Source organism: Silene latifolia, chromosome 10 (assembly GCF_048544455.1).
Source record: "Silene latifolia isolate original U9 population chromosome 10, ASM4854445v1, whole genome shotgun sequence".
NCBI lineage: Eukaryota > Viridiplantae > Streptophyta > Magnoliopsida > Caryophyllales > Caryophyllaceae > Silene > Silene latifolia.
In genome coordinates, this window is record NC_133535.1 from 145,190,508 (window position 1) to 145,218,114 (window position 27,607).

Below are 27,607 nucleotides of genomic sequence, written 5' to 3' on the forward strand. Positions count from 1 at the left end.
TTGTCGGGTCATTTTCAGGTCAAACGGGTCGGGTTGTTTCGGGACAGGTCATTTTCGAGTCAGTGATTAAGAGAAAAAAAGACATTTCAAGTCTTTTGGGGTCAATTAAAGTTACATTTTTTCGGGTCATTTTCGGGTTGGGTGGTTTCAGATCGGGTAATTTTGGGTCGGGTCTGTTAATTACGGTCCATGCGAAAGCTTGGGTCATTTTCGAATCGGGTGAATTAGGGCTTCGAGTATCATTCGGGTGCGGCAGTTTAGGTCGATTTCGGGTTTCAAGCCAGCCTATTTGGGCCGGGTTGATTTTGCCAGATCTACCCACACTATTATTATTCACACTTAGGGTTCGCTTGATTACTCACTCAACTCATGGAATTTCTAAAATCCCATGAATTTGTGCTTTTTGCATGTTATTTGATTACCCCATTTTTTGTAAAATGAAAGAGTTTGAAACTCCTAGAAATTTTCAACTCCTACATAGGGGGTGTTTGGCCAAGATTTCTAAGTGCTTTTCTAATTGTAAAAGTAAAAGCATGGCCAAACACTATAATTTAGGAGATAAAATGTTACTTTTGAAAAGTTAGAAGTTAATAAAAAGCTACTAGAAACAGAAGCACCAAATTGATGCTTCTGCTTCTACTTCTCCCTAAAACTCTTAGGATTATGGAAACTATAAAAAAAAAAAAAAAAAAAAAAAAAAAAAAAAAAAAAAAAAAAACCACAACTTTTGCAAAAGTTAGGCCAAACAACCACAACTTTTTCAAAAAGTAGTTTATGAAAAAACTCATTCTAGAAAGTAAAAGTTATTTCACATAAACTAGGCCAAACAGCACCTATAATGAGAGAATTAAACTACCTAGACCCCCAAGGTCATTAGAAACTCCTAGGAAATAGAAACTCCAGCATGACAACCAAACATAAAACCGCAATTCGGGTGAATTCTAATGTAGGCAATTAAATCGGGTGAATTGCAAACTAACACATCATTTTAATTCTCGTATGAACCAAACGAGGCCTTATTTACCCTTTGAAAATAAAAACAACAATTAAATTATATGTATTGTTTTTGAGTTATATTGTAATATATAGAGCTAATAAATATGGAGTATTTATTTGAAGAAACTCGAAAATTTTACAATTAAACTCGTGAACTTTATCTTATTCATCCCACATAGGCATATCTTTTCAATGCATAACACCAAATAAATCTCTCTTTTAGTCCCCTATGTCCCAGTCAATTGTTGTCATTTGCCTTTTGCATATTTCGTAAATATCTTTACTTACCTAAGTGTGAAAACAAAAAAAAATTGATATTATTAACGTACACATTAAGACAAATCAAACAAGATCCATCATGACTATATTCTGTGTTATGCATAGAAAATTATTTCAAGTATTCTTTTCCGTTATGAATAATGTTAAAAAAATGAAGACAATAATTGATCGGGACAGAGGGAGCACTTTGAGTAGTAAGTATGTCCATATCATCCATACATGAACTCCAATCCTCTTTAGCTACATCATCGTTTAAGTCTTAGAAAAATTGTGTTCACAAATGTCGTCTTCATCGTACTGTGTAGTATTCAACTATTCGTCACAAAATATGAAAAAGTTGACCCCATACCATTATGTACTATTGTCTCTACTCCTACTCTATATTAATCACACATTTCATTTCAAAATATCTACGGAGTACATTATTATCCAAGCTACACAATTATTCACACTTGCCCATGGGGAAAAAAAAAACAATGGCGGAAGTGAGGAACAAACAAGTAGTTTTGAAGAACTACGTCGTCGGGTTTCCGAAAGAGTCCGACATGGAGATTCGGGATGCCAAGATTACCCTTAAACTTCCAAAAGAGGACAATGATGATACTAGTATTCTTCTTAAGAATCTCTACTTGTCATGTGACCCCTATATGAGAAGTCGTATGTCCACCCATGATCGTTCTTCTTATATTGAATCCTTCACTCCTGGATCGGTATTTCATATCCAATTACTTTATCCTCCCTCTATTTTTTTTATTTGTCATTTTAGAATGACACACATAAATTATGAAATCATTGCAAATTGATTTTTACTAGTTATGTATATTAAATGTTTTTTTGAAAACCATTACCAATTAGTCTCATTGTAAACGGATATAACTGTATAAAGATATAGACGGTTAAATATGCATCACTTTCATAATAAGACAATATCCATCATCTCACTTATTGTTTGTTGTATTTAGAAAGTTGTGACATATTTAACTCGTCTACAACTATAGACGGATAGTGTTCGTCTAAAGTGAGATTTTGTGTCAAATAGCTAGTAGTAGCTACTAGTCATGAAAAATGCACAAAAGATGTATTAAATGAAAAAAATTAAAATGACAAATAAAAACAACAACATCATCAGAGCCTTAATCCCAAAATGATTTGGGTCGGCTGACATGAATCATCCTTTAAAACTATCCATGGGTAAACGCACACCTCAAAATACGAACATATAAAAGCAAAGGAAAAATAAAAAACAAAAGGAAGAGTGAAACATAATACAAAAGTCAAGGTAAACTTATACTTCCTCCGTTTTTATATGATCTACCCATTTGTTGAATATATGAGTGTAGTATTTTAATAAAATGGGTAGATCATATGAGAACGGAGGAAATATGTTTTAAAAATCAAAGTCAGGATTTCTTTTATAAAAACTTAAAATTTAAATTGAGAATAAAGATTTAAAAACCGAGTAAAATTTAAGGGTCCAAAATACCTTAAAAACGACAAATAAAAACAAATTTTTAGTTTGTTCTAAAACGACGAATAAAAAGAAAAGGGAATATAATTTTTTATAAAGCACACGGCTTTATGTTGTTGATAATATTCATTTGACTTTATCAAAAATATTAAGTAAAAAGTACATAAATAACTAAGAATTTTCGCGTCAAAAAAAATAACTAAGAATTTTAGAATATTTGTTTTAACCAGTTTCAATGCAATTTTAATATTATACGAGAATTTCATAAAATTTTACAAATTTCATATAGACTATCATGTAAAATTATCTTGAAATGTGTAATAAAATTTATAGAAGTTGGTAAAATATAACAAGCACTACATATTGTTCAGTAGACCTAGCAAACGCGTTATTCACTTCAATTTTGAATAATATTTTAATCTGTTCAGTTTTTATCGGGTTTACTTTAATTCAGTTTTAGTCTGCTTTCGGTCGGTGCCATTTTAGTAAGCCACATTAATCGGTTTGTGTTATTTCTAGTCGGGTACGATTTGGATCGAGTAAATGTCAGTTCAAGTGACTTTCGAGTCTTAATTTTCTTGAGATCAAGGTAAAAAACAAAGTGTCTTAATATTCCGTATACATTTAAATTTGGAGATAATAATTCGGTGTTTCATTAATAAATAAAAACGCAATGAAAAAACTCATAAAATAAAAGTGTTTTTATGACAAAATAAGTATTTTTAAACCAGGTCAATCATTTCAGTTACTATCGGTTTAGATTAGACCTGATAAACGGGTCAACTGGGTCGGTTTCGGTCGGGTCAGGTGGGGTCGGTCAATTTCGGTTTTGCAAGAGTTCGGGACATGTCGGGTTGACTGTGTAATTTCAGATTCAGATTAATTACTATCAAGTTATTTATGGATAATAATCATCAGTGTGCAAGAATAAACATTCGGGTTGGGTCAGTTTAGATTCGGGTCAAGCTCGGGCCTTTTTGGGTTATTCGGGTCGGGTATGGGTCGGATTAATTTTCTCAGATCTAGTTCAGATGTATTCAGGTCAGTTATTTTGAAATCAAATCAATTTCCGTTCAATTCAGATTTAATTAGATATCGGTACTATTCGTGTTATTCATATCAGGTGTTCGATCGGTTATCAAATATGATATTTTTGATCAATTTTTCGGGTTCAGGTTTATTTTGTTAGTTTTATTGTTGAGTGCTCACTAAATTATACTCCCTCCTTCCGGAGCATATAGTTACCTTTAGTTTTTGTACAAAGACTAAGAAAGGAGGAATGAACCATTTGTGATTGTAATTAATGGATCACAAGTGGACATTAGAGCAATTGAAGGATCAAATTACTCATCAAAAATATTGCAAATATAGAAATGTAAACAAATGTATAAAACACTCTAAAATAGAATAAGTAAACAAATGACCGGCCTGAAAGAAGTATAACGAGTTACAAATAAATGTTTTAGTGAGACATTGGTAGAAACAAAAACTTTAGAGAAACGCTTTTTGTGACTTTTATTATTGTTTGTGTCCCAATTAATCTTTTATTTCGTACTCATTTTCATAATAAGTGTACTCATATTATGATTAACTATGATTCGTACTGTTTCAATTTATATATTACTTGTGATAACACTGGTTGAATACTGCTTTAAATCTGTTAGTTGCCATTTCGAACTATAAGCACAAGATCTTGTTAATATTCTTTATGGATTAGGGTTCTACTTATGGATTTCTCATAATTCTGATTAAGTTTAAAGCAGTTTTTATATATACACGCACTCTTTAAAACTTTAACTCACCCTACCAGTAATGCACATCATAACTTTTGTATTCTTAATCCAAAATTTGTAACTCCACGTAACTAACACAACGATTGTGATCCGCGTTAATCTGGTGTTAATTCCTTATGTTTTTCTTTTATCTTTCTTGCATTTGCTATAACAACACTTTTACTTTAAATTGCAAAATAGTTTTACAAAAAAATTATTATAAGTCCGTCTCTCGAAGGAATTCCGAGTATCAGGAAGATATGGTCATGGTAACATTTATTGAAATTGTCCTCCATATATATATATAGAATCGGGATCCCGTACGAACTGAATTACGGTGTGAACCGTACGAACTACCATAATAAGAGACAAACAAAACAAAATAAAGGGTATACAAACAGACATTTCTACACAACCCTATCCCTTAACCCTTCACTGTCCTCTTCCTACCTACTTTCCCTCCATCTTCCCAAAACACCATTTTCTGCTCCGACGTCGTTTCTGCTCCGGCGCCGTTCATTCCTTTGCCGACAACCTTGCTTTTCCACTTCCCAAAACACCATTTTTAAAATTAAACCGTTTAAAATGTCGAAAAACACCATTTTCTGCTTTTTCCACCGCCAATCGCCAATCGATAACTACGTTGGCACCGACAACTACTTTTTCGGAGAGTGTTATCATAGTTTAATTCGAAATCTCACTACAAATGCATTTCCATAATTATTTTTTTGAAATTTCTTGTTAATTTGAATAGATCTAACAATTAAAAACAAAATTTAATGAATAAAATTTGGCGCTGGCGCTAATGGGTGATGGATCAAGTGGTAAGTGGCGCTCCGATGTGTCGAATAGGTTCATCTGGTGGGGTTCGATGTCCCACAATCGTGCGCTGTTTTCGAGATATTGAGATGTGGTATGTCGTGGTTTCGGTGTGTCAAACGGATTGATTTGTTGGGGTCGATCTTACGTGGTGGATGTGCGTGGTGAGCTTGTCGATTTCAGGTGGTGCAGCAGGGTGGCTATGTTTGGTGGTGGTCGTGGAAGTGAGCGGGGGTTGTGGTTGTGTGGTATTAGTCGATGGCGGGCTGCTGATGGTCTTTTGGTTGTGGTGATTGGCTCGTCGGCGATATATGGTATGCTCGGAGATGTCGCTGGTTGATTTATGTTGATCTCCGATGACGTCGGTGGTGTTGGGGGTTGTGGTGGCGGTGGTGGTGGGGGCAATGTTTTTTGTGGGATGGTGGTGTTAGTCGGATCAGTGCAATGGTGGCGGTGGCGGTGGCGATGATGGTGGTGGTGGTGGGGCGCTTTGCTGTGCTGACGACGTGGAAGTGGATACAGAAATACCACTCAGATACACATGGTATTGATGCGAGATACACTTCGTATTAGTACGAGATACATATGTATCCCATATCAATATCATGTGTATTCAGAGGTACTAACTAGTGTATCTAGAAATGCGTATCCGACTTTAATGACATGTGTATCTGGGTTTGATAAGGTGTGTATCTAGGTTTGATGATGAGTATATCCGCAAAAAATATAAAATGTATCCACAAAAAGTGCATCTAGATTCTAGTGTGAAAAAAGTGTATCTATTTATGTTATAAAATGTATCTGAGTAAAAAGTGTATCTATTAAGAGAATAAAATGTATCTGAAAAAAAAAAAGTTGTATAACTGGGCTAGTTCGTACGGTTCGTACGTTAAAGTTGATATGGTCATGGTAACATTTATTGAAATTGTCCTCCATTGATATATACATATATATATATATATATATATATATATATATATATATATATATATATATATATATATATATATATAGAGAGAGAGAGAGAGAGAGAGAGAGAGAGAGAGAGAGAGAGAGAGAGAGAGAGAGAGAGAGAGAGAGAGAGAGAAAACAAGTAAAAGTTGAAAATGGTATTTGTTGTGACATATTATAATTGGTAGAATAATAAGATTGAATAAGATAATGAGATTGGTTTCATAATAGAATTATATTCATCCAAAATTGTGTTTGTAATTACATTGACTAACACTATATATACCGAAAAGAATAACGTATTTACAGAAGCTAAATATTGGCAATTGTTCCGGGTGTAAATCCGGAGCAGATGTTTGATACCACTCGTAGCTAGTAGAATGATGTCCTTGCTAGAATCCTTCCTGCGGTCTCCTGAAACGATGAACAAACTGAGGGCTCGGCTTTGGCCGAGCGTACTCACTCCGACGCTCAAGTCAGTAAACTTAGAGAGGTAAGTCGTTGTTACTTGGCTAAGAGTGTATCGTAGAGAGATAAGGAAGATATTACCAGATGAATAGTGGTTATTAGGTCAATTTGTGGATCCTTTCCTCAATGAAGGTTGAGGAGTATTTATAGGCATTCACCTTTTGTCACGTAGTGGCCAAGTGGCCAAGTGGCTCATTAGGTGGAAAGACCGTTTTACCCTCGGCCGATGGACCTGAGGAGGCTAGCCGAGGGTCTTGGATATGAGTACGCGGATATGCGTCCCTACTGCTAGCTAGTTGTCTGCCGAGACCCGTGTGACAGTAGATGGATTGTGTCGGCTAGGGTCGTCTAAGTCGTTGACTTTGCTATGGATACCCTTGACCTTGCTCGATATGTTGACTTGGTCGTGCGGTGCGGGAATATGCCCCATCAATTTGCCCCCAGCGTAGTCTATGCCGTGGCATGGGCTCCGATGTATGTTGAGCGTATATTCTGCGCAAGTATTTTGCAAAAATTTTTGCGTCGGCTTCTTCTGATGCATCGGCTTGATCATTCGTAGGCCTACTATATCCCCCCTCCATATGGATGCGTAAAGGGTATCCGATGTGGGAAAGAATGATGATGCTTGGCGAGACCAGGGTGTGAGTGCTTGGTTATTTCGATTGCCCCGGCCGTGCTTCATGGCTTGGTCGATCGTGTGGCCGGCGGAGAGCGGGAACTTAGGAATTTTCTGAGGGAGATGAACAGGCGGAGAGATGTGAATGGGCGTGTTGAATACGCTTGTAATCGTAGTATTGATTGACATTCAATCGTTGCAACGATTGACATTCCATGGTTGCATGTCCGACACGTGTTTGCTCGCCGGTTGGTTGACGCTTCATGGGTCATGCCCTGATTGGTCCTTCTTCATGGGCTTTTCCCTATAAATAGGGCGGTTATTCCGTGATTTTGGCCATTACTTTCATTTCCTCAAATTTTCGAAAATTTTCTCCCAAAATCTTCATCTCTAAACTTTCGGGGGCTTTCTTTTCTTCAAATTCTCGATCTTCGATCCGTGAGTGTTTTTCTCTGAGGTAAACAAACAAATTTTCTTTTATTTCGTTAGTAATTTGTTGTGAACATGTCTTCTGCCGATCTTTGGGACCCGTGCTTCACGCCGGGGTTCCTCGCCGCGTTTTGAGGAGGAGGGGATACTAGATGCCGTCCCGTTAAGACACTGGGCCCCTAGGTCCCCTTCTCCCGTAGGGCCGATTTGCCCCTCGTGGAGGAGTTGGAGGATGAGGATGATGTTGATGTTGTTAATGATGACGGTGATGAGAGGGCTCCTGTTGGTGGTGGAAGGACGACCATCTCGGATCATGGCGAGGCTTGCACGACCTCGGCCTCGACCGTGTGTTTACAAATAAATTCGCAAGCGACTCCGGAGAGACTCTTTTCGGAGATCATTTCTTCTTCGGTGAGGGGTATAAAATTGTTATCCCTAAGGAGGGTCAAAGGCGGTCTGCTTTGTCCTCCCCAAGGTCATATCGGCGTACATATTAGGCATCTGGAGTTTGGGCTCCGGTTCCCTTTGAATGAACACGTCATGGCCATTGTCAAAGCTATGAACGTCGCCGTGGCCCAACCGCATCCGTTGGGCATGAGGACGATAGTCGGCTTTGTATGGACTGTCTGTTTCGGGGAGGTTCCATCGCTTAACTTGTTTCGTCGCCTCCATAGCCTTCGGCCGTCAAAAATCGGCAAAGTGGGGTGGTACAAAGCGTACGACGGAACCAGGCTATGTCACCGTGAACAAGCTTACCTCTTGCAAGGACCGGCGGGGGCGATGGGTGTACGTCCGAGTCTTGAGGACTACCCATTGCCTCGGTCTTTCCAGAACCCCGTTTACTTACGGTGTGAGACCCGGGAGGAGTACGAGAGACACGTCACCCAGGGTAGCAAGGTTAAGATGGACGCTTCATTCGTCCCTCTTACCTCGGATGAGGAGCGGGCAATGCGGCTATTTGATCTTTGAGGAGGGTTGGCTGCCCCAGGCTCGGTTATTCTTCGAGGATGAGCTGCTATGCCGCGTCGGCCTCATCTGGCCCTCGGTGGGGTGAGTGGGGTCGGTGTGAGGCCCACCTTTGCTTGTTGTGCCTCTTTCTTCAGAGCTTTGTTTTCTTTCCTTTATGTAACCCTTGTTTTGATTTCTTGCAGATCGGTTTGGGCGGGATCTGTCTGAGAAGGTCTTGAAGAGGCTAGGGCTTGATAAAGACGGGAAGGTTGTTACCCGGCATCCTACGGCTGATTCGAAAGATCGCAGGCTAGCTCCCAACGAAATCATGGAGAAACAGACGAGGGGGTTAGATCGGGAGACGGCCAGGTCACGGGTTCTTGGGGGCGTGCCGAAGAGATCGAAGAAGGCAGCGTCCAAATCGGCGGCGGTATCAACGCCAACTCCCTCTTCTACCCCGGTGGTCCAAAAGGATCATGTGGAGGTGATCAACATTACCGAGGAGGAGGCGACCGTTGCTAAGGTCCCTTCTCCGAAGAAAAGGAAAGACCCACCGTCTGCCTCCACCGCTGCCGGGGAGAAACCTGCCACCAACAGCCCTCCAAAAAAGAGGGTCCAAACTGGTACGGATCTAACCTGCAGTTCGGATTTAGCCGGTTCATTGGACGTTCCTGATGACAGACTGTCTGATGTGTCCATGCACGGTGACATGGATGCTCTGTGTAAATTTTTTGTAGATCCATCATCGGCAGCCGGCGTTCTCACTGAACGTCAAGCAGGGAAGCAGCCTGAGAAGGCGACTGAGAAGGCGGGTGACAGGAATGTCACCGTTGACTCCACACCCCAGAAGGCTACTCCCTCCGAACTCGTGGCGGAGGGTGAGAGAATATACAAGAGTTTGGGGAAATGGAGCCGTCTAGCCGCCTCCCTCATCATGGAGCAGGAAAAAGCCGCGGAGCAATCTGGGCCACTGATTGCAAAGCTCAAGCTTGATATCTCTGCTGCGAAAGGGGAAGCCGGGAAGGCTAAGCGCGATCTCGGTCTTTGCCGAGAAGCGTGTGGAGGAGGTTGAGAGGTCTGCCAAGGCCGAGAGGGCCAAAGTTGAGGAGGCCGATGGTGCCACGGCCAAGATGATGGCGGAGCGGGATAGGTATAAGGAAACCTACGACGTTGTGGTTGCCAAGAGGGATGAGTGGGAGGATCTGCTCGGAAGCGGGCGGAGGTGCTCGGGGACACACAGGGCTATCCTTGCTCAAAAGGAGAAGGATATTGACATGCTTCAAGGTGATCTCCTCCCTAAAATGTGCGCCCACTCCGGGACCGGGCCGAGGAGGCGGCGAAGGAGGCAATAAGAAAGCTCGTGGAGGCAGGCTCTATCCCTGATGGCTTCCCGTGGGATAAGTATGACCAGCTCCTCGATGAGATGGCTGAGGCTGCGGAAACAGCGGCTGCTGAGAAGGAGGAGCTGGCGAAGGCGGCTCAGATAGCGTCGGCTAAGGCGGCCTGTGAGGCAAAGGAGGCCGAGAAGGAGACTGAGAATGTCGGGCCCTCCTTTGGGCCGGTCACCGTAGACGCTGCTACCTCTGATGGAGGGCAGCATGAGGCATAGGGAGACGGGCGGTCGTCACCAGACTCACCCGGCGTCTCGGATAGCCTTAGCTGTTCGGGGGCCAACTATTGAGCCTTTCCTCCCTGCCATCTTTTGGCGCTTCAATTGATATGCTTGTAATCTTTTGCTTTTCTTTTTCCTTGTTTGTAAACAAAACAACTTTCTTGGTAGGTTGTGTTTAGGCTTGCCCTTATGGGGACTACTGGCGTCGTCCGTATTCTTCTCTTAACTTTTTTTTTTTTTTTTTTTTTTTTTTTTTTTTTTTTTTTTTTTTTTTAACAAAGTTTATCCTTTCGGCCTCTGGCTCGGCAGCAATTCTTCTAGCGTACCGGTCATTGTGTCCCCGTCGCTCTCGGCCAATTGCCAAGGTAACGGGGTTATGGCTCGGCAGCAATTCTTCTAGCGTACCGGTCATTGTGTCCCCGTCGCTCTCGGCCAATTGCCAAGGTAACGGGGTTATGGCTCGCGAATTCTTCTAGCGTCCGGTCATTGTGTCCCCGTCGCTCTCGGCCAATGCCAAGGTAACGGGGTTATGGCTCGGCGCAGATTCTTCTAGCGTAACGGTCATTGTGTCCCCGTCGCTCTCGGCCAATTGCCAAGGTAACGGGGTTATGGCTCGGCGAAATTCTTCTAGCGTCCGGTCATTGTGTCCCCGTCGCTCTCGGCCAATTGCCAAGGTAACGGGGTTATGGCTCGGCAGCAATTCTTCTAGCGTCCCGGTCATTGTGTCCCCGTCGCTCTCGGCCAATTGCCAAGGTAACGGGGTTATGGCTCGCAGCAATTCTTCTAGCGTCACGGTCATTGTGTCCCCGTCGCTCTCGGCCAATGCCAAGGTAACGGGGTTATGGCTCGGCGAAGAATTCTTCTAGCGTCTGGTCATTGTGTCCCCGTCGCTCTCGGCCAATTGCCAAGGTAACGGGGTTATGGCTCGGCGGCAATTCTTCTAGCGTCCGGTCATTGTGTCCCCGTCGCTCTCGGCCAATGCCAAGGTAACGGGGTTATGGCTCGGCGAAGAATTCTTCTAGCGTCTCTGGTCATTGTGTCCCCGTCGCTCTCGGCCAATGCCAAGGTAACGGGGTTATGGCTCGGCGGAATTCTTCTAGCGTCCGGTCATTGTGTCCCCGTCGCTCTCGGCCAATTGCCAAGGTAACGGGGTTATGGCTCGGCGGCAATTCTTCTAGCGTACTGGTCATTGTGTCCCCGTCGCTCTCGGCCAATGCCAAGGTAACGGGGTTATGGCTCGGCGCAATTCTTCTAGCGTCTTGGTCATTGTGTCCCCGTCGCTCTCGGCCAATTGCCAAGGTAACGGGGTTATGGCTCGGCGGCAATTCTTCTATTTGGGTGGCAAACTACGGAGGGGACAAGCAGTTGGATGGAAAAACTTGGTTGTTTCTTTATTTGAGATCACGCGTTGGGGTGTCCACATTGGGTTTTGACACCTCCGCCGCTACACAAAGTACTTTCTCAAGTTGTCGGTGTTCCAATGGCTCATCAAAGGCACACCCTCCATATCTCGTCACCGGTATGTACCGGCCTCATTTCTTCAACCACCTTGTAGGGACCCTCCCGATTGGCCGTCGGTTTCGTGAATATTTCCTTTGTTGGTGGCGGCCGACTTTCTTAGGACTAGGTCTCCTACTTTTAAGTCCCTTTTGTGGACTCTTCGGTTGTAGGCTCTTCTCATACGATTTTGGTATCTTGCCAAATTGAGGCGTCTTTGTATCCCGGCTTTCTTCGACCGGATCTAGGGAGGCTTTAAGGCCTTCCTCATTTTCGACAAGGTTAAAGGTAGCCGTTCGAATGTTGGCACCGTCGCCTCGGTTGGTAGGACTCGCCGGATCCATAGACTAAGTGGAAAGGGGAGTACCCCGTTGCTTCTTTCTCCGTGGTTCGTAGGGACCATAGGACGCCGGGTAGTTCGTCGGCCCACCTTCCTTTAAGGTCTTCCACTGTCTTCTTCAAACCGTGAGGATCGTTTTATTGGTCGCCTCACTTTGTCCGTTGCTCGTGGGTGGCGAGACGGAGGAGTATGCGTACTTGATGCCAAGCTCTTCTAACCGATTCATTATCGAGTCACTCCAAAATTCTCGGCCGTGGTCGAACACCATGACTTGGGGCAATCCGAAACGGGTTATAACATTTTCCCATTACCTTTCGACGGCGCGTGGTCTTCGCCGGTACCGCTACGGCTTCAACCCATTTGGTGAAGTAATCAACGGCGACGATCAAGAACTTCCTTCCTCCGGAGGCCGTTGGAAATGGCCCTAGCATGTCCATCCCCCATTGTGCAAAAGGGAGGGGCTAAGCACCGGTTGCGAGTCTCGGGAAGGAGCGTGTGTTACGGGGCGTGCATCCGCGCGTTTGCGCATTTCTTGGTCTTCGTTCTGGAGTCCTGAAGCATGGTGGGCCAGAAGTAGCCGGCTCGGAGAGCTTTGTGGGCTAGCGTTCTTGCCCCCATGTGGTGTCCGCAAATGCCCTCATGAATCTCTGTCAGTATTAGCTCTGCGTCGGTTGGACCGACACATTTCAAGAGTGGTCTTATTACGGACCTTCCGTACGATTCCCCTTCGAATACCAAGTACACAGCGGCAATCCTTTTGAGCTTAGCCGAGAGATTGCGGTTATCCCAAGAACTCACTTGTGAGCTTGTATTTCATTATCGGAGTCATCCACGTTGTCTCGGTTTCTACGTTGCCCATCATGCCGACGTCCTCGATGATACTCTTCGTATTCCTGATATCTACCAGCACGGTTCGGCTGATGTTCTTGATGGTTGAGCTGGCAAGTTTGGAGAGAGCGTCGGCCCGGTTGTTCTCGGACCTGGGGATGCACTGAATTTTGAAGAACTTCAATTTTGCTGTGTCGGCTTTTACCCTTTCCAGGTATCTTACCATCCCATCGTCTCGCGCCTCGAACTCTCCTCTGATTTGGTTGGTAACCAATAGTGAGTCTGTCTTTAACACAATGTGTTACCGCTCCGTGACCCTGGCTAGTTCCACCCCCGTTATTATCGCCGTATTCGGATTCGTTGTTTGAGGCCGGGAAGGTGAACTTCAAAGCGTACTCAAACTCGTCCCCGTTTGGGCTGATGATAAGGATGCTTGGCGCTGCTTGTTGTTGGTTGTGGAGGACCCGTCGGTGAATACCTCCCATACACCAGGGTGTATCTCCTCTTGATATGTGCACTCGGCCAGGAAATCTGCAAGTGCTTGCCCCTTTATCGAAGGCCTTGGTTTGTATTCAATGCCGGCCGGATAGCTCCACCGCCCACTTGACGAGTCCGCTTGATTGTTCGAATTTTTCCAGTGCTTTCTCTAATGGCTGGTCGGTTAGGACCGTCACGGGATGGGCATCGAAGTAGGGTTTTAACTTTCTTGCGGCAATGACGACGGCGAAAGCCGCTTTTTCAATCAGCGGGTAATTCCTTTCGGCTGGCAACAGTGTGTGGCTGACAAAGTAGATTGGATGTTGCTGTTTGTCTTCTTCCAGTGCTCCGTTCAAGTTTCTTGGAGTCACGCTCTGGGCCCTGTTCTCCTGGACGGCTTCTGCCGCTTGTGTTGGCGTACCTGTGTGAGCTGGTGTACTCCCAATCAGGTCTAGGAGTGTCTTCGGTTTCGCTATGTCAACCACCCGTCCCATGATGGTGACCTGGTTGATGGGCGGCGGTGTCCGTAATGTCGGCATTCCGAATTCCGGTTGGATTATTCCGCCGGTGGAGGTTTGCACTACTCCAGAATGGTGAAATGTATCATCTTGGTGTAGCTCGGTTTCGTCGGTCACGACTACTTGTTGCTTTGACATCTTAGCTTTTGGGGTGGGTTTTTCTTGTGTTTTTGTTTTTGTTGTTTTGGGAATGAATGTGACTAGCTTTTAGTGTCTATTTTTTTCCCACAGACGGCGCCAATTGTTCCGGGTGTAAATCCGGAGCAGATGTTTGATACCACTCGTAGCTAGTAGAATGATGTCCTTGCTAGAATCCTTCCTGCGGTCTCCTGAAACGATGAACAAACTGAGGGCTCGGCTTTGGCCGAGCGTACTCACTCCGACGCTCAAGTCAGTAAACTTAGAGAGGTAAGTCGTTGTTACTTGGCTAAGAGTGTATCGTAGAGAGATAAGGAAGATATTACCAGATGAATAGTGGTTATTAGGTCAATTTGTGGATCCTTTCCTCAATGAAGGTTGAGGAGTATTTATAGGCATTCACCTTTTGTCACGTAGTGGCCAAGTGGCCAAGTGGCTCATTAGGTGGAAAGACCGTTTTACCCTCGGCCGATGGACCTGAGGAGGCTAGCCGAGGGTCTTGGATATGAGTACGCGGATATGCGTCCCGGCTGGCTAGTTGTCTGGCCGAGACCCAGGTGACAGGCCGATGGATTGTGTCGGCTAGGCTGTCTAAGTCGTTGACTTTGCTATGGATACCCTTGACCTTGCTCGATATGTTGACTTGGTCAGCGGTGCAGAATATGCCCCATCAGCAATATTAACAAGGGAAGATTTGCAGCGATATTTTGTGTTGATTTATGCCTTGGATTGAGTTGTGTCCAACGACTCTTTGGAGCCTTCTTGCAACGACTCTTTGTTGGCTATTACCCCCCGCAAGCTGGAGTGTGGAGGGTTGAGACACCCAGCTTGGATAGTAAATCATCAAATGAAGCGTGTCCGAGAGCCTTAGTGAAAATGTCCGCGAATTGAGCTTTTGTGTGTATGTAGCTTAGAGCGATAACTCCTTTTAGAATTTCATCGCGGATGAAATGACAATCGACTTCAATGTGCTTCGTACGTTCGTGGAAGACCAGATTTTTGGCAATGTGGAGAGCCGACTTATTGTCACATTGAAGCTGAATGGGCTGTTTGTGATGTATTCCGAGAGTTTGCAGTAAGCCTTTTAACCACTTCAATTCACAAATAGTAGAGGCAATAGCTCGGTATTCGGCCTCGGAAGAGGAACGCGAGATCGTAGCTTGTTTCTTGGTTTTCCAAGATATCAGTGAAGATCCTAAGAAGACGAGGTATGCGGAAAGCGATCGACGGCTATTGGGACAAGTAGCGTAGTCCGAGTCATAATAGGCGTTGAGTCTTAAGTCACTGTGAGACTGAAGAAGTATCCCTTGTTCCGGAGAAATCTTTAAATACCGAACAACTGTTAGAGCAGCATTCCAGTGTTCTATCGTCGGAGCATGCATAAACTGGGCAAGGGTGTGTACCGAATAAGTTAACTCGGGTCGAGTAATTGTTAGATATATGAGACGACCCACAATTTGGCGGTATGGCTGCGGGTCAGGCATCAATTCGACTTTAGAAAGGGCGAGGCGATGATTTTGTTCCATGGGAATTGTTGCCGGTTTGGTACCGAGGAGACCGGTTTCTGTTAAGCTGTTGAGAGCGTACTTGCGTTGTGAAATAAAGATGCCAGAAGAATGATGGGCAATCTCGAGGTCGAGAAAGTACTTGAGTTGGCCGAGATCCTTCATAAAAAAAACAGTAGCTTAAATATTCCTTGAATTGTGCAATAAACTTCGGATCATCCCCGCAAATGACTAAGTCATCAACGTAGACGAGGACATGTATTTCGGTCCCGGCTTTAGAGATTAAAAATAATGAGTGATCGAACGGGCATTGTTAGAAACCGTATTTGATAAGAGTCGAAGCTAACTTGGCATACCAACATCAATGGGCTTGTTTTAGCTCATAGAGAGACTTGCGTAAACGACATACCTTGCTATCATTAGACGGATGAAAACCGGGTGGGGGTTCCATATAAACTTCCTCATGTAAGTCGCCATGGAGAAAGACGTTATTAACGTCCATTTGAGGAATAACCCAACGCTTGGCGGCAGCAATTGCGAGCAAAGTACGGACGGTGACCATTTTGATAGTAGGAGCGAAAGTTTTATTGTAATCAACTCCCTCAATTTGTCGATTATCCATAACCACCAAACGAGCTTTATAGCGTTCAATAGACCCGTCGGCATTGTATTTAATTTTGTAAATCTATTTTGATCCGATGGCCTTTTTGTTCGGCGGTAGAGTTTGGAGAGTCCAAGTGTGGTTCTTTTCGAGAGCCTCAATTTTGTGTTTCATAGCCTCACACCATTCTGATACCTCCACGGCTTCTTTAGAAAAATTGGGCTCGTGGTGTTTGGTCACGTCCGATATAAAAATGTGATGGTTAGGGGAAATTTTTGCATAATTCAAATAATGAGAAATTGGGTAGACGGTACCTGAAGACGTGGATTGAGCTGTGAGTGAATTAACCGAGGGGCGAGGTTTGGATAATATGAAGTCCTTTAAGTTGGAGTTGGGTATTTTGGTGCGATGCCCACGGCCCATGCATGGAAGTAGATTTTGGTGGTGGAGATGGCGAGTTGGAAGAAGTAGGAGAAGTGTCCGTGGGTTGGGTGTTGTCAGATTGTGTCGAAGGAGATGGGGTGGCCGTGGTGTGGCGTTCGGTTGCGGAAGCGGTGTTCGATGGTGAGGACAAGTTGGTAGATGGAGAAGTTGTTTGAACAATTAATGGGTCGGAAACAGGGGATAAGGTATCAAAACAGCATGAGGTAGGGTCGTTGTCTAATTCATTGAGATTAAGATTTTGATACGGAAATTCAGTTTCGATGAAAACAGCGTCCTTAGACTCAAAGAAATTACCGGTATCCAAATCATAAAGTTTCCATCCTTTCTTTCCAAATGGGTAACCAATAAAAACACATTTACGACTTCGAGACGCAAATTTATCGTGAGAGAGATTTAGAGTTTTAGCGTAAGCGAGGCACCCAAAAAATCCTTATATTTTCGAAAGGAGGAGGTTGAGAGAAAAGTGTTTCATATGGGGTTTTTTCCATTTAATATAGTTAATTGACGGTGTGCGATTTATTAGGTAAACGGCATTTAAGACACATTCACCCCAAAAATAGAGTGGTAAGCCTGCTTGAAAAAGAAGGGCTCGCGCGACATTTAAAATGTGTCGATGTTTGCGTTCGACTCGCCCGTTTTGTTGAGGAGTGTCAACCATCGAAGTTTAAAATAAAATGCCGTTTTCCTTAAAAAACGAAATAAGAGGACGAAATTCTGTCCCATTATCTGTACGTAAAATTTTAATTTTCTTTTCAAATTATCTTTCTATCATTTTAAAGAAATTTAACAAAGTTTGTTTTGTATCACTTTTGTTACGTAAAAGATAAACCCATGTGGAACGGGAAAAATCATCGACTATTGTAAGGAAAAATTTGGAACCGCAAGAGGCATTCTCGGAATATGGCCCCCCAGAGATCACAATGTATAAGATCAAAAGATGTAGTGACTCAATTCGAGCTTAAAGAAAACGGCGCACGAGTTTTCTTACCGCGTAAACAGATATCACAAGTTTTGCTATGAAAATGACCACAAGTTTTAGAAGCTTTATTAAGAAATGGTAAAAAAAAACAAGAGATATTTGAGGAGGGGGGTCCCAACCTTTGGTGCCAAAGCTCAAAAGAGTCGCTCGTCTCAGCTAAATAGGTGTGAATTTTAGCGTGTCTGACACCTTTTAAATGGTAGAGCCCCTCGCGTTATTCACCCGCACCAATCACTGTATTCGAGGTACGGTCCTAAATAAGACATAAATTATGGGAAAATTGAATAGTTAGAGTTGTATCCATTAATAAACTAGAAATGGATAGAAGATTACAATTTAAATTGGCAGCGTATAAGACGTCTCGTAAAACAAGACGAGACGATAAATGTATATCGCCGCTTTGAGTTGCGATGGTAATATCTCCGTTGGGTAAACCAACAGATAACGGATTAATAGTTTTAAGATTTGAAAAATGCGAAAGGCAACCCGACATATGATGGGATGCCCCTGTATCAATAATCCAAGGTAAATTAGAGGCATTACCGTTGAGGCGATCAGTGGCAGGGTCGGCTTTGTGAGGCTGCAAAATGCTTCCTAACTCGTCCTCCTCTTGCTCTCTTTAAAAAGCTTGCACTCAACAATTTAACACCTCAAGAGTTAGGAAGCATTTTGCAGATGAGGGTTGTCCAGACGCCATGTTTATCTTAGGAGGAGGTCTAGGAGTCTGATTATGAGAGCGTTCTTCCTGCCCCTTACTCCGAGGGTCCGGGACAAACACGGCTGAGCTAAGATCTGTTGCATTTGGGTCTATATAGATGCGAAGACAGGGACGATCACCCGACCATTCGGGATATTTCCCGGTAACCTGATAGCAAAATTTTAAACTATGGCCTAATTTCTTACCGGCAATGCAGTAGTAGTACTTGGAGGGTTCATTGGGATTACGTTTGTCCGAGCGTTCCCCGTTCCCCCCGGGAGGTCGTGGCCCATGTGAGACACGAGCTACAAATGCCATAGCGTTGGGTGTGTTATCAGTTTTAACAGATGATATATTGCGAATGCCTTCATCCTGTAAAAGGCGATTATAAATTAAATCTAAAGATGGGAGAGGAGATATACCAAGGATTTGAGATCGAGTAGTAGCAAAGCGATCATTAAGAATCATTAAGAAATCACGAACTCGCTTCTTTTCCCGTCTGTTGTTCATGAGAAGCAGCCAATGACACGCACAAGGAGAGCAAGAGCATGTGGAAAGCGGGTCCTGATCTGTAAGTGCATCCCAAATTGCGGTCATCCGGTCATAGTAATTTATCAACGATTCCGTCGGCCCTTGCCGACATGCGAGAAGGTCGGCCTGCAATTGGTATACTCGAGCCTCATTGGCTTGACAAAACCGATTTTTGATATCATTCCAGACGAGTTTGGCCTCCGGACGAAGAGAAATTTGTTTCTTCAAGGAGGGTTCGATTGTGTTAAAAATCCACATGGTTACAAGTAGGGATGTCAATGGATCGGGTTCGGGTCGGGTGAAGCCTTATCCGTCATCCATCCGTTCTTTTAAAATTTCATCCAACCCGTCCGTCATCCATGAAACATATCATCCGTCATCCATCCATCCATCATCCGTGGATGAAACGGTTGGATCGGGTGATAAATGGGTGTTGTGTATATTTATATTTCAAGTTTAAAAAAAATAATGATTTTTTTTCTCTACAAAAATGAAGTTAGATAATTACTTAGTTTAACTTTGTAGTTGGTAAGTTCACAAAATATCTATATTGAGAGTAGATAAATATGAAAATTTAAATATTTTATATCTTAATAATGTGTTATATGTAAAAAAATTAAATAAAAAGTAATAAAATCGGGTGATGGATGGATGTCGGGTGGATAGCGGGTGGAATTTCTTCATCCAACCCATCCGTCATCCATCATCCATTTCATCCGTCATCCATCCATCATCCATTTAAGTCGGGTTTTCATCCATCTTTTAGGATCGGGTGGATCGGATTTTGATGGATGCGGGTGAAATTGACATATCTAGTTACAAGGGCATTAGTGACCTGCCATTGTTTAAAAGTTGTGGATGTAGAAGAAGGTTTTATGACGGTTTCGTCAATATACTCAAGTTTTCCCTTAGCCATAAGAGTAAGGTGAAAAGATCTAGCCCTTTCGTCATAATTTGTTCCGTTGAAAACTACAGGGGTGATGATGTGCCCTGTATGTTCAACATGAATCATTGAGTAAGTAGATGTTTGTGCGGAATTAACGACTTGTGAGACCTCTGAATTCGTCATTTTCTGGAAAAAAAATGAAGAAGCAGAGGAGAGGCAAAGGAGAAAGGAAAAAGACGCGTGAGATTGGTGAAACAAATAAACCTAAAACACTGATACCATATTATAATTGGTAGAATAACAAGATTGAATAAGATAATGAGATTGGTTTCATAATAGAATTATATTCATCCAAAATTGTGTTTGTAATTACATTGATTAACACTATATATACCGAAAAGAATATAGTATTTATGGAAGCTAAATATTTGCAATATTAACAAGGGAAAATTTGCAGCGATATTTTGTGTTGATTTATGCCTTGGATTGAGCAGTGTCCAACGGCTCTTTGTTGGCTATTATAACAAAAAATGGTGTACTTGTCTCGTAATCTTGATTGTTGATTATTTGCAGCCCATTACGAGCCTAGGAGTGTCCAAAGTTGTGGAATCCAATCATCCAAATTACAAGACGGGTGACTTAGTATGGGGATTTATTGGATGGGAAGAATACACTCTTATAACCTCACAGCAGGAGGCACAAATGCTCTTCAAAATCGACGATAAAGACATTCCTCTTTCGTACTATGCAGGAATTCTCGGTAATCGTTTTTATCTACTAGCGAGCGAGAATTCTAGCTACGTGGTATCGTAGGGTGACTCCCTTGTAGCAAAAACACATTATATATGGGGGTAACACCGTTTACAAAATGGGAATCCGGTTTAACAGCGTATGGTGTGTTATGCCGTTTTGCAGGAATGCAGGGTTTGACAGCCTATGTTGGGTTATATGAGCTTGGGTTGCCTAAAGAGGGAGAACGTGTGTTTGTCTCAGCAGCGTCCGGGGCGGTTGGGCAGTTGGTTGGACAATTTGCGAAGCTGAGTGGTTGCTATGTGGTTGGAAGTGCTGGTAGCAAAATGAAGGTGCATACGAAACTTTCTCATCTTTGTATATGTGAACTAATGACTTACGGAGTACATGAGTTTAAAATTCAGACCAATCACAGCTCTTTAAAAGAGTGTGCTTTTATAGTATATAAAAATAATGTGACAGCGACAGTGTGGCTTGAACGTATCAATAGTTGTTTATTTTTGTGAGTCGATTGGTTAATGGTCATGTATGTAATTTGCTAATTAAAATTGTTCATTTGGTTCTCATTTCTGATCATAAATGAAGAATAGGTTGATTTATTGAAAAACAAATTTGGATTTGACGAGGCTTTCAATTACAAAGAACAAGAAGACTTGGATGCAACCCTAAGAAGGTGACATTCTCTTTATTATCTCTAAGAATTTCAAAATTTTGTTATATGTATGTGAACTAGCATAGTTGATAATGTCATTGACTCATTAATATCTAAAATGCCTTTTAAATTCTCTTTAGAGATGATATTTTAAATTAAAAACTGAGTGATGCGGTATTGGATTAATTATAATCAGAATAGTATTAATTGGTTTCTAGAAACTTGAATATATTTGATTTTCTAGGTATTTCCCCGAGGGCATTGATATATATTTCGAGAATGTTGGAGGGAAAATGCTTGATGCTGTTTTGCCAAATATGAGACTCCATGGCCGCATTCCAGTGTGTGGGATGATCTCACAATATAATCTCGTTGAACCGGAGGGTATTCACAATTTGTTTCACGTTGTTTCAAAACGCATCCATATGGAAGGATTTCTTACTTTCGATTACTATCCTCATCGTTACCAAATGTTCCTGGACATGATCTTACCACTTATCAAGGAAGGAAAGATTTCATATTTGGAAGACATTGCCGAAGGCTTAGAAAATGCACCAGTTGCTTTGATTGGTCTTTTCTATGGCAAAAACGTTGGAAAACAACTTGTTCAAGTTGCTCGAGAGTAACTTCTTGGTACATGGAAATACTCTTTAGAGCATTTCTATAGTATATTCGTCACAAGCTTGCGACAGGTCAAATATTACTCATATGGATAGATAAGATAAAGCAGTTTGATACTCCGATCCCTAGGCACTCTACTTTTATCTTATCTATCCCACATGGATAGTACTTGATTAGTCGTAAGCTTGCGACGGATATGCCTGTTACAAAAGAGAATTTGTGCTTAACTTTATTTGTTCAAATTATTGCAAAATTTAAATAAGTGTTTCTGTTATGAAACATTAATTAGTATGGATTTCTATTGGGCTTCTATCCAGTATAGGCCATATATATGTAACTAGGTTGTAATTCACCCTTCATCTATGTACTATATATACCCCATATGAGATGAATAATATCCAACCCTCTTCTCTCTCTCAATCTATTTGCTTGTTTTCTCTCTACACTTCCTTCTATAATTCTTATCGTATAACACGTTATCAGCACGAAATCTACCAAATTTAGCAACAATTAAATTAAAAAAAAAGTTGATATACAATTACTCCGTAAATGTATAATCAATATCAATGCCTCCACTAAACTCTTAAACGCCAAGAAAAGGTAATGCTACATCAAAAACTCGGTAACAATTTTCTAAACATGTTTACTTCTTGTTTTTGTATTAGTAGGTGTTTATTCATGCTCCATACAGTATATTTCTTCAATTTACATTGTCCCCAAGCACATAACACAATGAGGTAAGTAGTTAATCGTAATGTTTTATTTGCATTACATTTTTATAAAACTTTACCTATTTTGTAAGAGGCCAGTTTTAATCAGGTGAATCTCTAGCCAAAGATCATTTTTAATCGCTCATGGCTCATCCATTTGTTAATTATAACCACTTTGATGAAAATCGAATTTAAGATTTATATTCCTAATCCGTATAAAGGCTCGAACACATAGCAATAAGCATATAGACATCAACAATACTCTTGATTTCATTGTCTGATGTTCAAGTTCAATTTTTCCACCTAGTCTTTGTATATGGTATATTATGCGAGAATTGTGATATGATTTCCTATTTTTTCCACATAGTAATTAGATTTGTTTATGGTACATTATATGACCAAACTTATGTACGTGGAATCTTGTAAAATCTTTTTGTAGCCCTTGATATTATTAGACAGAAATATTTTTCTTCAACGGTTGGAATCTGAAAGTTATTTGGATGGTATAGTTTCCTTTCTTTATAATGTGAAACGGTCTCATATCTATTCAAGTGAGATTGTCTCATATCTATTTAATTGAGACGAACTCATATCTATTTAACATGAAACGAGTCATTTTAATTCAAGATGTTCTATCAATATAATATGAGACATTCTCCTATCTGACATAATCTTCGGTCATGTGAGACTGTCTCCTATCTATTTAATGTGGGGCGGTCTCCTGCCATCATAATTTACGATCTTATATCTATTTAATTCAAGACGATCTCATATTTATTTAATTGAGAGTTTTGAGACGAGCTCCTATCTATTTCATGTGAAACATCTCGTATCTATTTAACATGAGACAATCTCTTATCAGTCATTATAATTTAAGACGGTCTTTTATCAATCTATGTCAAGGAGTCTCGTGTCATTATAAGGGATACAATATCCCATCACATTAATGTGAAATAGTCTTTTATTAGTATAATAATGTGGGATGAACTTCTATCAAAACAACCTTACATCAAACCATATTTTTTTCATTCCTCAACGGGAAATCATATTTTTTAATTTCTTATGACTTAATTATTTATTATTCGTCGTATTTCCCAAAGGGATATTAATTCTTGCCAATTTACCTAAAACCTAAATGTGTCATGTAACAATTCATTTATTTGGCGAGATGACGATAAATTATTTTGAGCACATGCTATATAATAGCTAAACATAAGTTAGCATCCAACTTTAGTTTGGCAACTCAGTAGTGCACAATTGCACATATTAAGGCATATTCAACCCCAAATATGAAGGATTATAATAAATTGCTTGCGAACTACTATCAAAAGTTGACATGGAATGTCATATATGATCAACACGTGCTTAAAGAACTTTGATGTAACATTGAGTTCATTTGGGTTTTTACTATACCCATTTATTATAAACATAAAGCTTATAATGTGTTGAAACTCTTATGTATAGAATATAAATATTACTCTGTATTACAACAGGAAACTACACTAAATTTGAGTATGATTTCATATTTGAAGATCTAAACATTGGTGTTCCACAACAGTACTCGAGATTGAAAAGACCTTGCAAATTCAATTGTACAAATTGATATTATCTTCAATGGTTTGAAAGCACATAACACAAATATGAGTACTTTGTGCTATTAAAATTCACAATTTGATTATTATTATGTGAACAAGTTGATCTTCCTAATTGGGCTTTTTATTCGGCAAATTGATAGTCAATTGCATTATACACTACATACTTCCCATATATCTTATAAAATCTTACGATAATGCCCACTAATGAATCTCATTAGTATATGATATGAGAAATCAAATTCTAAGGTGGTTATATAAATGATTGCAATCTATCTTGAATATAGTTTTTACCACCTTAGGGGGAATAAAGTAAGTGAAAAGTTGGTAAAACAAAAGAATTTTTATCATATTAAATTACACATACAGTGTAATATATGTAAAATACCGATTCTAGAAATTCTAGTATATGATCATAAAAGTATATCCATATGAAACGGATACACATTTGCGCGCCATATTCAATTTCCAATGGAATTAAGACTTTATAAGTCCATTTGACAGTCGACATATATATATATATGGCTATTAACGAACTCATAAACCTGAAATCCATCCAAATCATGGATATTGAAAATAATACTGTATAGTTTGCATTATCGAGTCATCATCATCATCATCATCATCATCATCATCATCATGTGCATACAAAGACTAAGTATATCATCTTTGAATTAGTTTCCTATCACATCATTACATTTTTCCTTCATATAGTTTAGAAATTAGTCACTTATCATATGAAAGATTGTTATAATATGTTTTGCAAAGAAAAGTTCAGGTGATTTCAATCTACAAAAGTGACAAGATCATTTGGAGCTAGTAAAGCTGCAAAATCGTTATGAATGACTATCGTCATATTATGAAATTTGAAGCGATCATCAATTCTATAATAAATATTCTTGTTAAATTGAAGGCATCTATTAAGTTGATCAAGTACGATGATAACTATTTCAAAGATCGAGAACTTCGTCACATCATGAGTTGCATTGACGTTTTACAAATGATGTAACCATCAGGGGAGTGTGCACTCGTTGTACTCTTTTTCCTTACCTATGGTTTTGTCCCACTGGGTTTTCCATAGAAAGGTTTTAACTAGGCATCTTATTTGTTTGTATGTTAGAAGAATATTGTACTCTTTTTCCTTACTAGTGTTTTTCCCACAGGGTTTTTCTATTAAGATTTTAACGAGGCGTGTTCTTCAGTAATGTACATCCAAGGTAGAGTGTTATGAAACATTAATTAGTATGGATGTCCATTTGGCTTCTATCCAGTATAGTCCATATATATGTATAACTAGGTTGTAAGTCACCCTCTATCTATGTACTATATATACCCCATAAAAGATGAATAATATCCAACCCTCTTCCCTCTCTCAATCTATTTGCTTGTTTTCTCTCTACACTTCATTCTCTAATTCTTATTCTATAACATTTTCGAACTTGTTCTGAAAAATTTCGATATTTGGACTCCTCTTTAATGTAAAAGTATTTGAGGTGACGGTATAAGTCTAGATTTTTATACAAGCGGTTGATAAACACTAATGAAAAAGTTAGTTTTCCATATTACTCCCTCCGATCTACACCAAAAGTGATACAATTTAAAACGAATTTAAATAATTATACACTATGGATAATAGAATATGGTAGGATTATTTTATTTTATGGCGCATGAAATTTAGGAATTTACAAATGTCATAATTTTGGATATGATATAAAATAGGGTCTTACAAAAACCTTTTTTATATTCGGATTAATTGAAGACTTGGAGAGCAAATTAGAAGATCACATAAGTGAAGACTTGCCTCAATTACAAAGGATGGGTAAATTGCTTTGGGGAGAATCCCGGAGAAATTAGTTTGATAAGTTTCCATTATAGATATCCAATCACAATTTTGAAAAGGTTTATAAAATCAATAAGAGATTGTTTCCCTACTAAAAAATGTTACTTGTATTGTCTAAAAAACTGGGTTAGTGGAAGTGGGATCATTAATTTCTAGCTCATTATTTATACGTAGTTTATAATCTAAAAAAGGGCCCAACTGGGAGAGATATTGCTTAGGCGGAAAAAGTGGAAAATTAAGAGAATCTTTTATTCTCTTAGTAATAAGGGGGATGACTTAGTACTTGTCGATTCGGATCATTTTGGGTCATTTCGAATCATTTTGGACCGGGTCAATTATAAGTCGGGTTTTTTTGGGTCGGGTCAATCAAAGTTCGGGTCAGGTCTGAATCGAGTCAGGCCAATTCGGATTTCGGGTCATATTCGGATCAAACAAGTTCAGGTCACTTTCAGATCTCGAATCCCGCTTTTCCGGGTCCGGTCATTCGGATTTGACCCATTTTACCGGTCTAGTAGTAAGTACCTCCATCCACACATAAACTCGAATCCTTCTTAGCTACATCATCTTTTAAGTCTTATAAAAATTGTGTTCACAAATGTCATCTTCATCGTACTTGTGTAATATTTATCCCAAAAATATGTTACGTACGGGACCCGATTTGTGCTAAGAAAGAGACATGCATGAAAAAGCAGACCCCATGCCATTATCATTTCAAAACATCTACGGAGTACATTATTATCCAAGCAACACTAATATTATTCACACACATTTACCCTTTGAAAATAAAAACAATGGCAGAAGTGAGGAACAAGCAAGTAGTGTTGAAGAACTACGTCGTCGGGTTTCCGAAAGAGTCCGACATGGAGATTCGGGAAGCCAAGATTACCCTTAAACTTCCAAAAGACGACAATGATGATACTAGTAGAAGTAGTATTCTTCTTAAGAATCTCTACTTGTCATGTGACCCGTACATGAGAAGTCGTATGTCTACCCATGATCGTCCTTCTTATATTGAATCCTTCACTCCTGGATCGGTATTTCATATCCAATTACTTTGTGACTTTGTCCTTCCTCTATTTTTTTATTTGTCTTTTTAGAATGGTACACATAAATTATGAAATAATTGCAAATTGTTTTTTACCAGTTATGTATATTAAATTATTTTTGAAAATAAAAAAACCTGTTATTTTTCGCCTATCAAATATCTATAAAGAATATATTTGATTGATAATATGTCATATGAATTACATGTATATATAGGTACATAGAAGAATAAAATATCCTAAAGACTAGGAGATAAACTAGGTAACAACTACATAATAATAGGAACAAATAAACAGAAAAGATATGTACAATTGTTTCCTAAACAACCAAGATATCCAAGATAACAATAGAAGATTGTGTCCGACTATTTTGAGGAAGCAATATCTTCAATAACCCATCCAAGATATGGTATCATTCCCTATATCGATCCTAACCTCTCTTCTCATCCTTGTTGTACTCGGCGTTCGATCACCCATGGCAAACCCATCCAATACCCTTATCCCCAATGCCGACGAACCCACCAAACCATTACTCTCCATCTCCTTTCCCACTTGTACCAAACTCACCCCGACAACCTATCGCTATTGGCGTTTTCAGAT

The 27,607-nt window shown here is 40.5% G+C and overlaps 1 protein-coding gene and 1 pseudogene across 1 annotated transcript; both read left to right on the plus strand.

Moving 5' to 3' along the window:
* Positions 1 to 1,626: 1,626 nt before the first annotated feature.
* LOC141606178 (2-alkenal reductase (NADP(+)-dependent)-like) lies at positions 1,627 to 22,242 on the plus strand. The gene is made up of 5 exons (XM_074425210.1): positions 1,627 to 1,985; positions 20,373 to 20,559; positions 20,715 to 20,881; positions 21,140 to 21,222; positions 21,446 to 22,242. Exons 1-5 carry the CDS (start codon positions 1,629 to 1,631, stop codon positions 21,825 to 21,827), a joined length of 1,176 nt encoding a protein of 391 aa, XP_074281311.1. The 5' UTR covers positions 1,627 to 1,628; the 3' UTR covers positions 21,828 to 22,242.
* Positions 22,243 to 26,567: 4,325 nt separating this feature from the next.
* Positions 26,568 to 27,607, plus strand: part of LOC141606179 (2-alkenal reductase (NADP(+)-dependent)-like) — a 39,366-nt pseudogene continuing 38,326 nt past the window's right edge.

Excerpts from the sequence above, each read along its gene's own strand:
- LOC141606178 (XM_074425210.1), top strand. The coding sequence starts at position 1,629 with ATGTACTATTGTCTCTACTCCTACTCTATATTAATCACACATTTCATT. Across the intron at positions 1,986-20,372 it reads AATCCTTCACTCCTGGATCG|CCCATTACGAGCCTAGGAGT; the intron begins GTATTTCATATC and ends GATTATTTGCAG. Across the intron at positions 21,223-21,445 it reads TTGGATGCAACCCTAAGAAG|GTATTTCCCCGAGGGCATTG; the intron begins GTGACATTCTCT and ends TTGATTTTCTAG.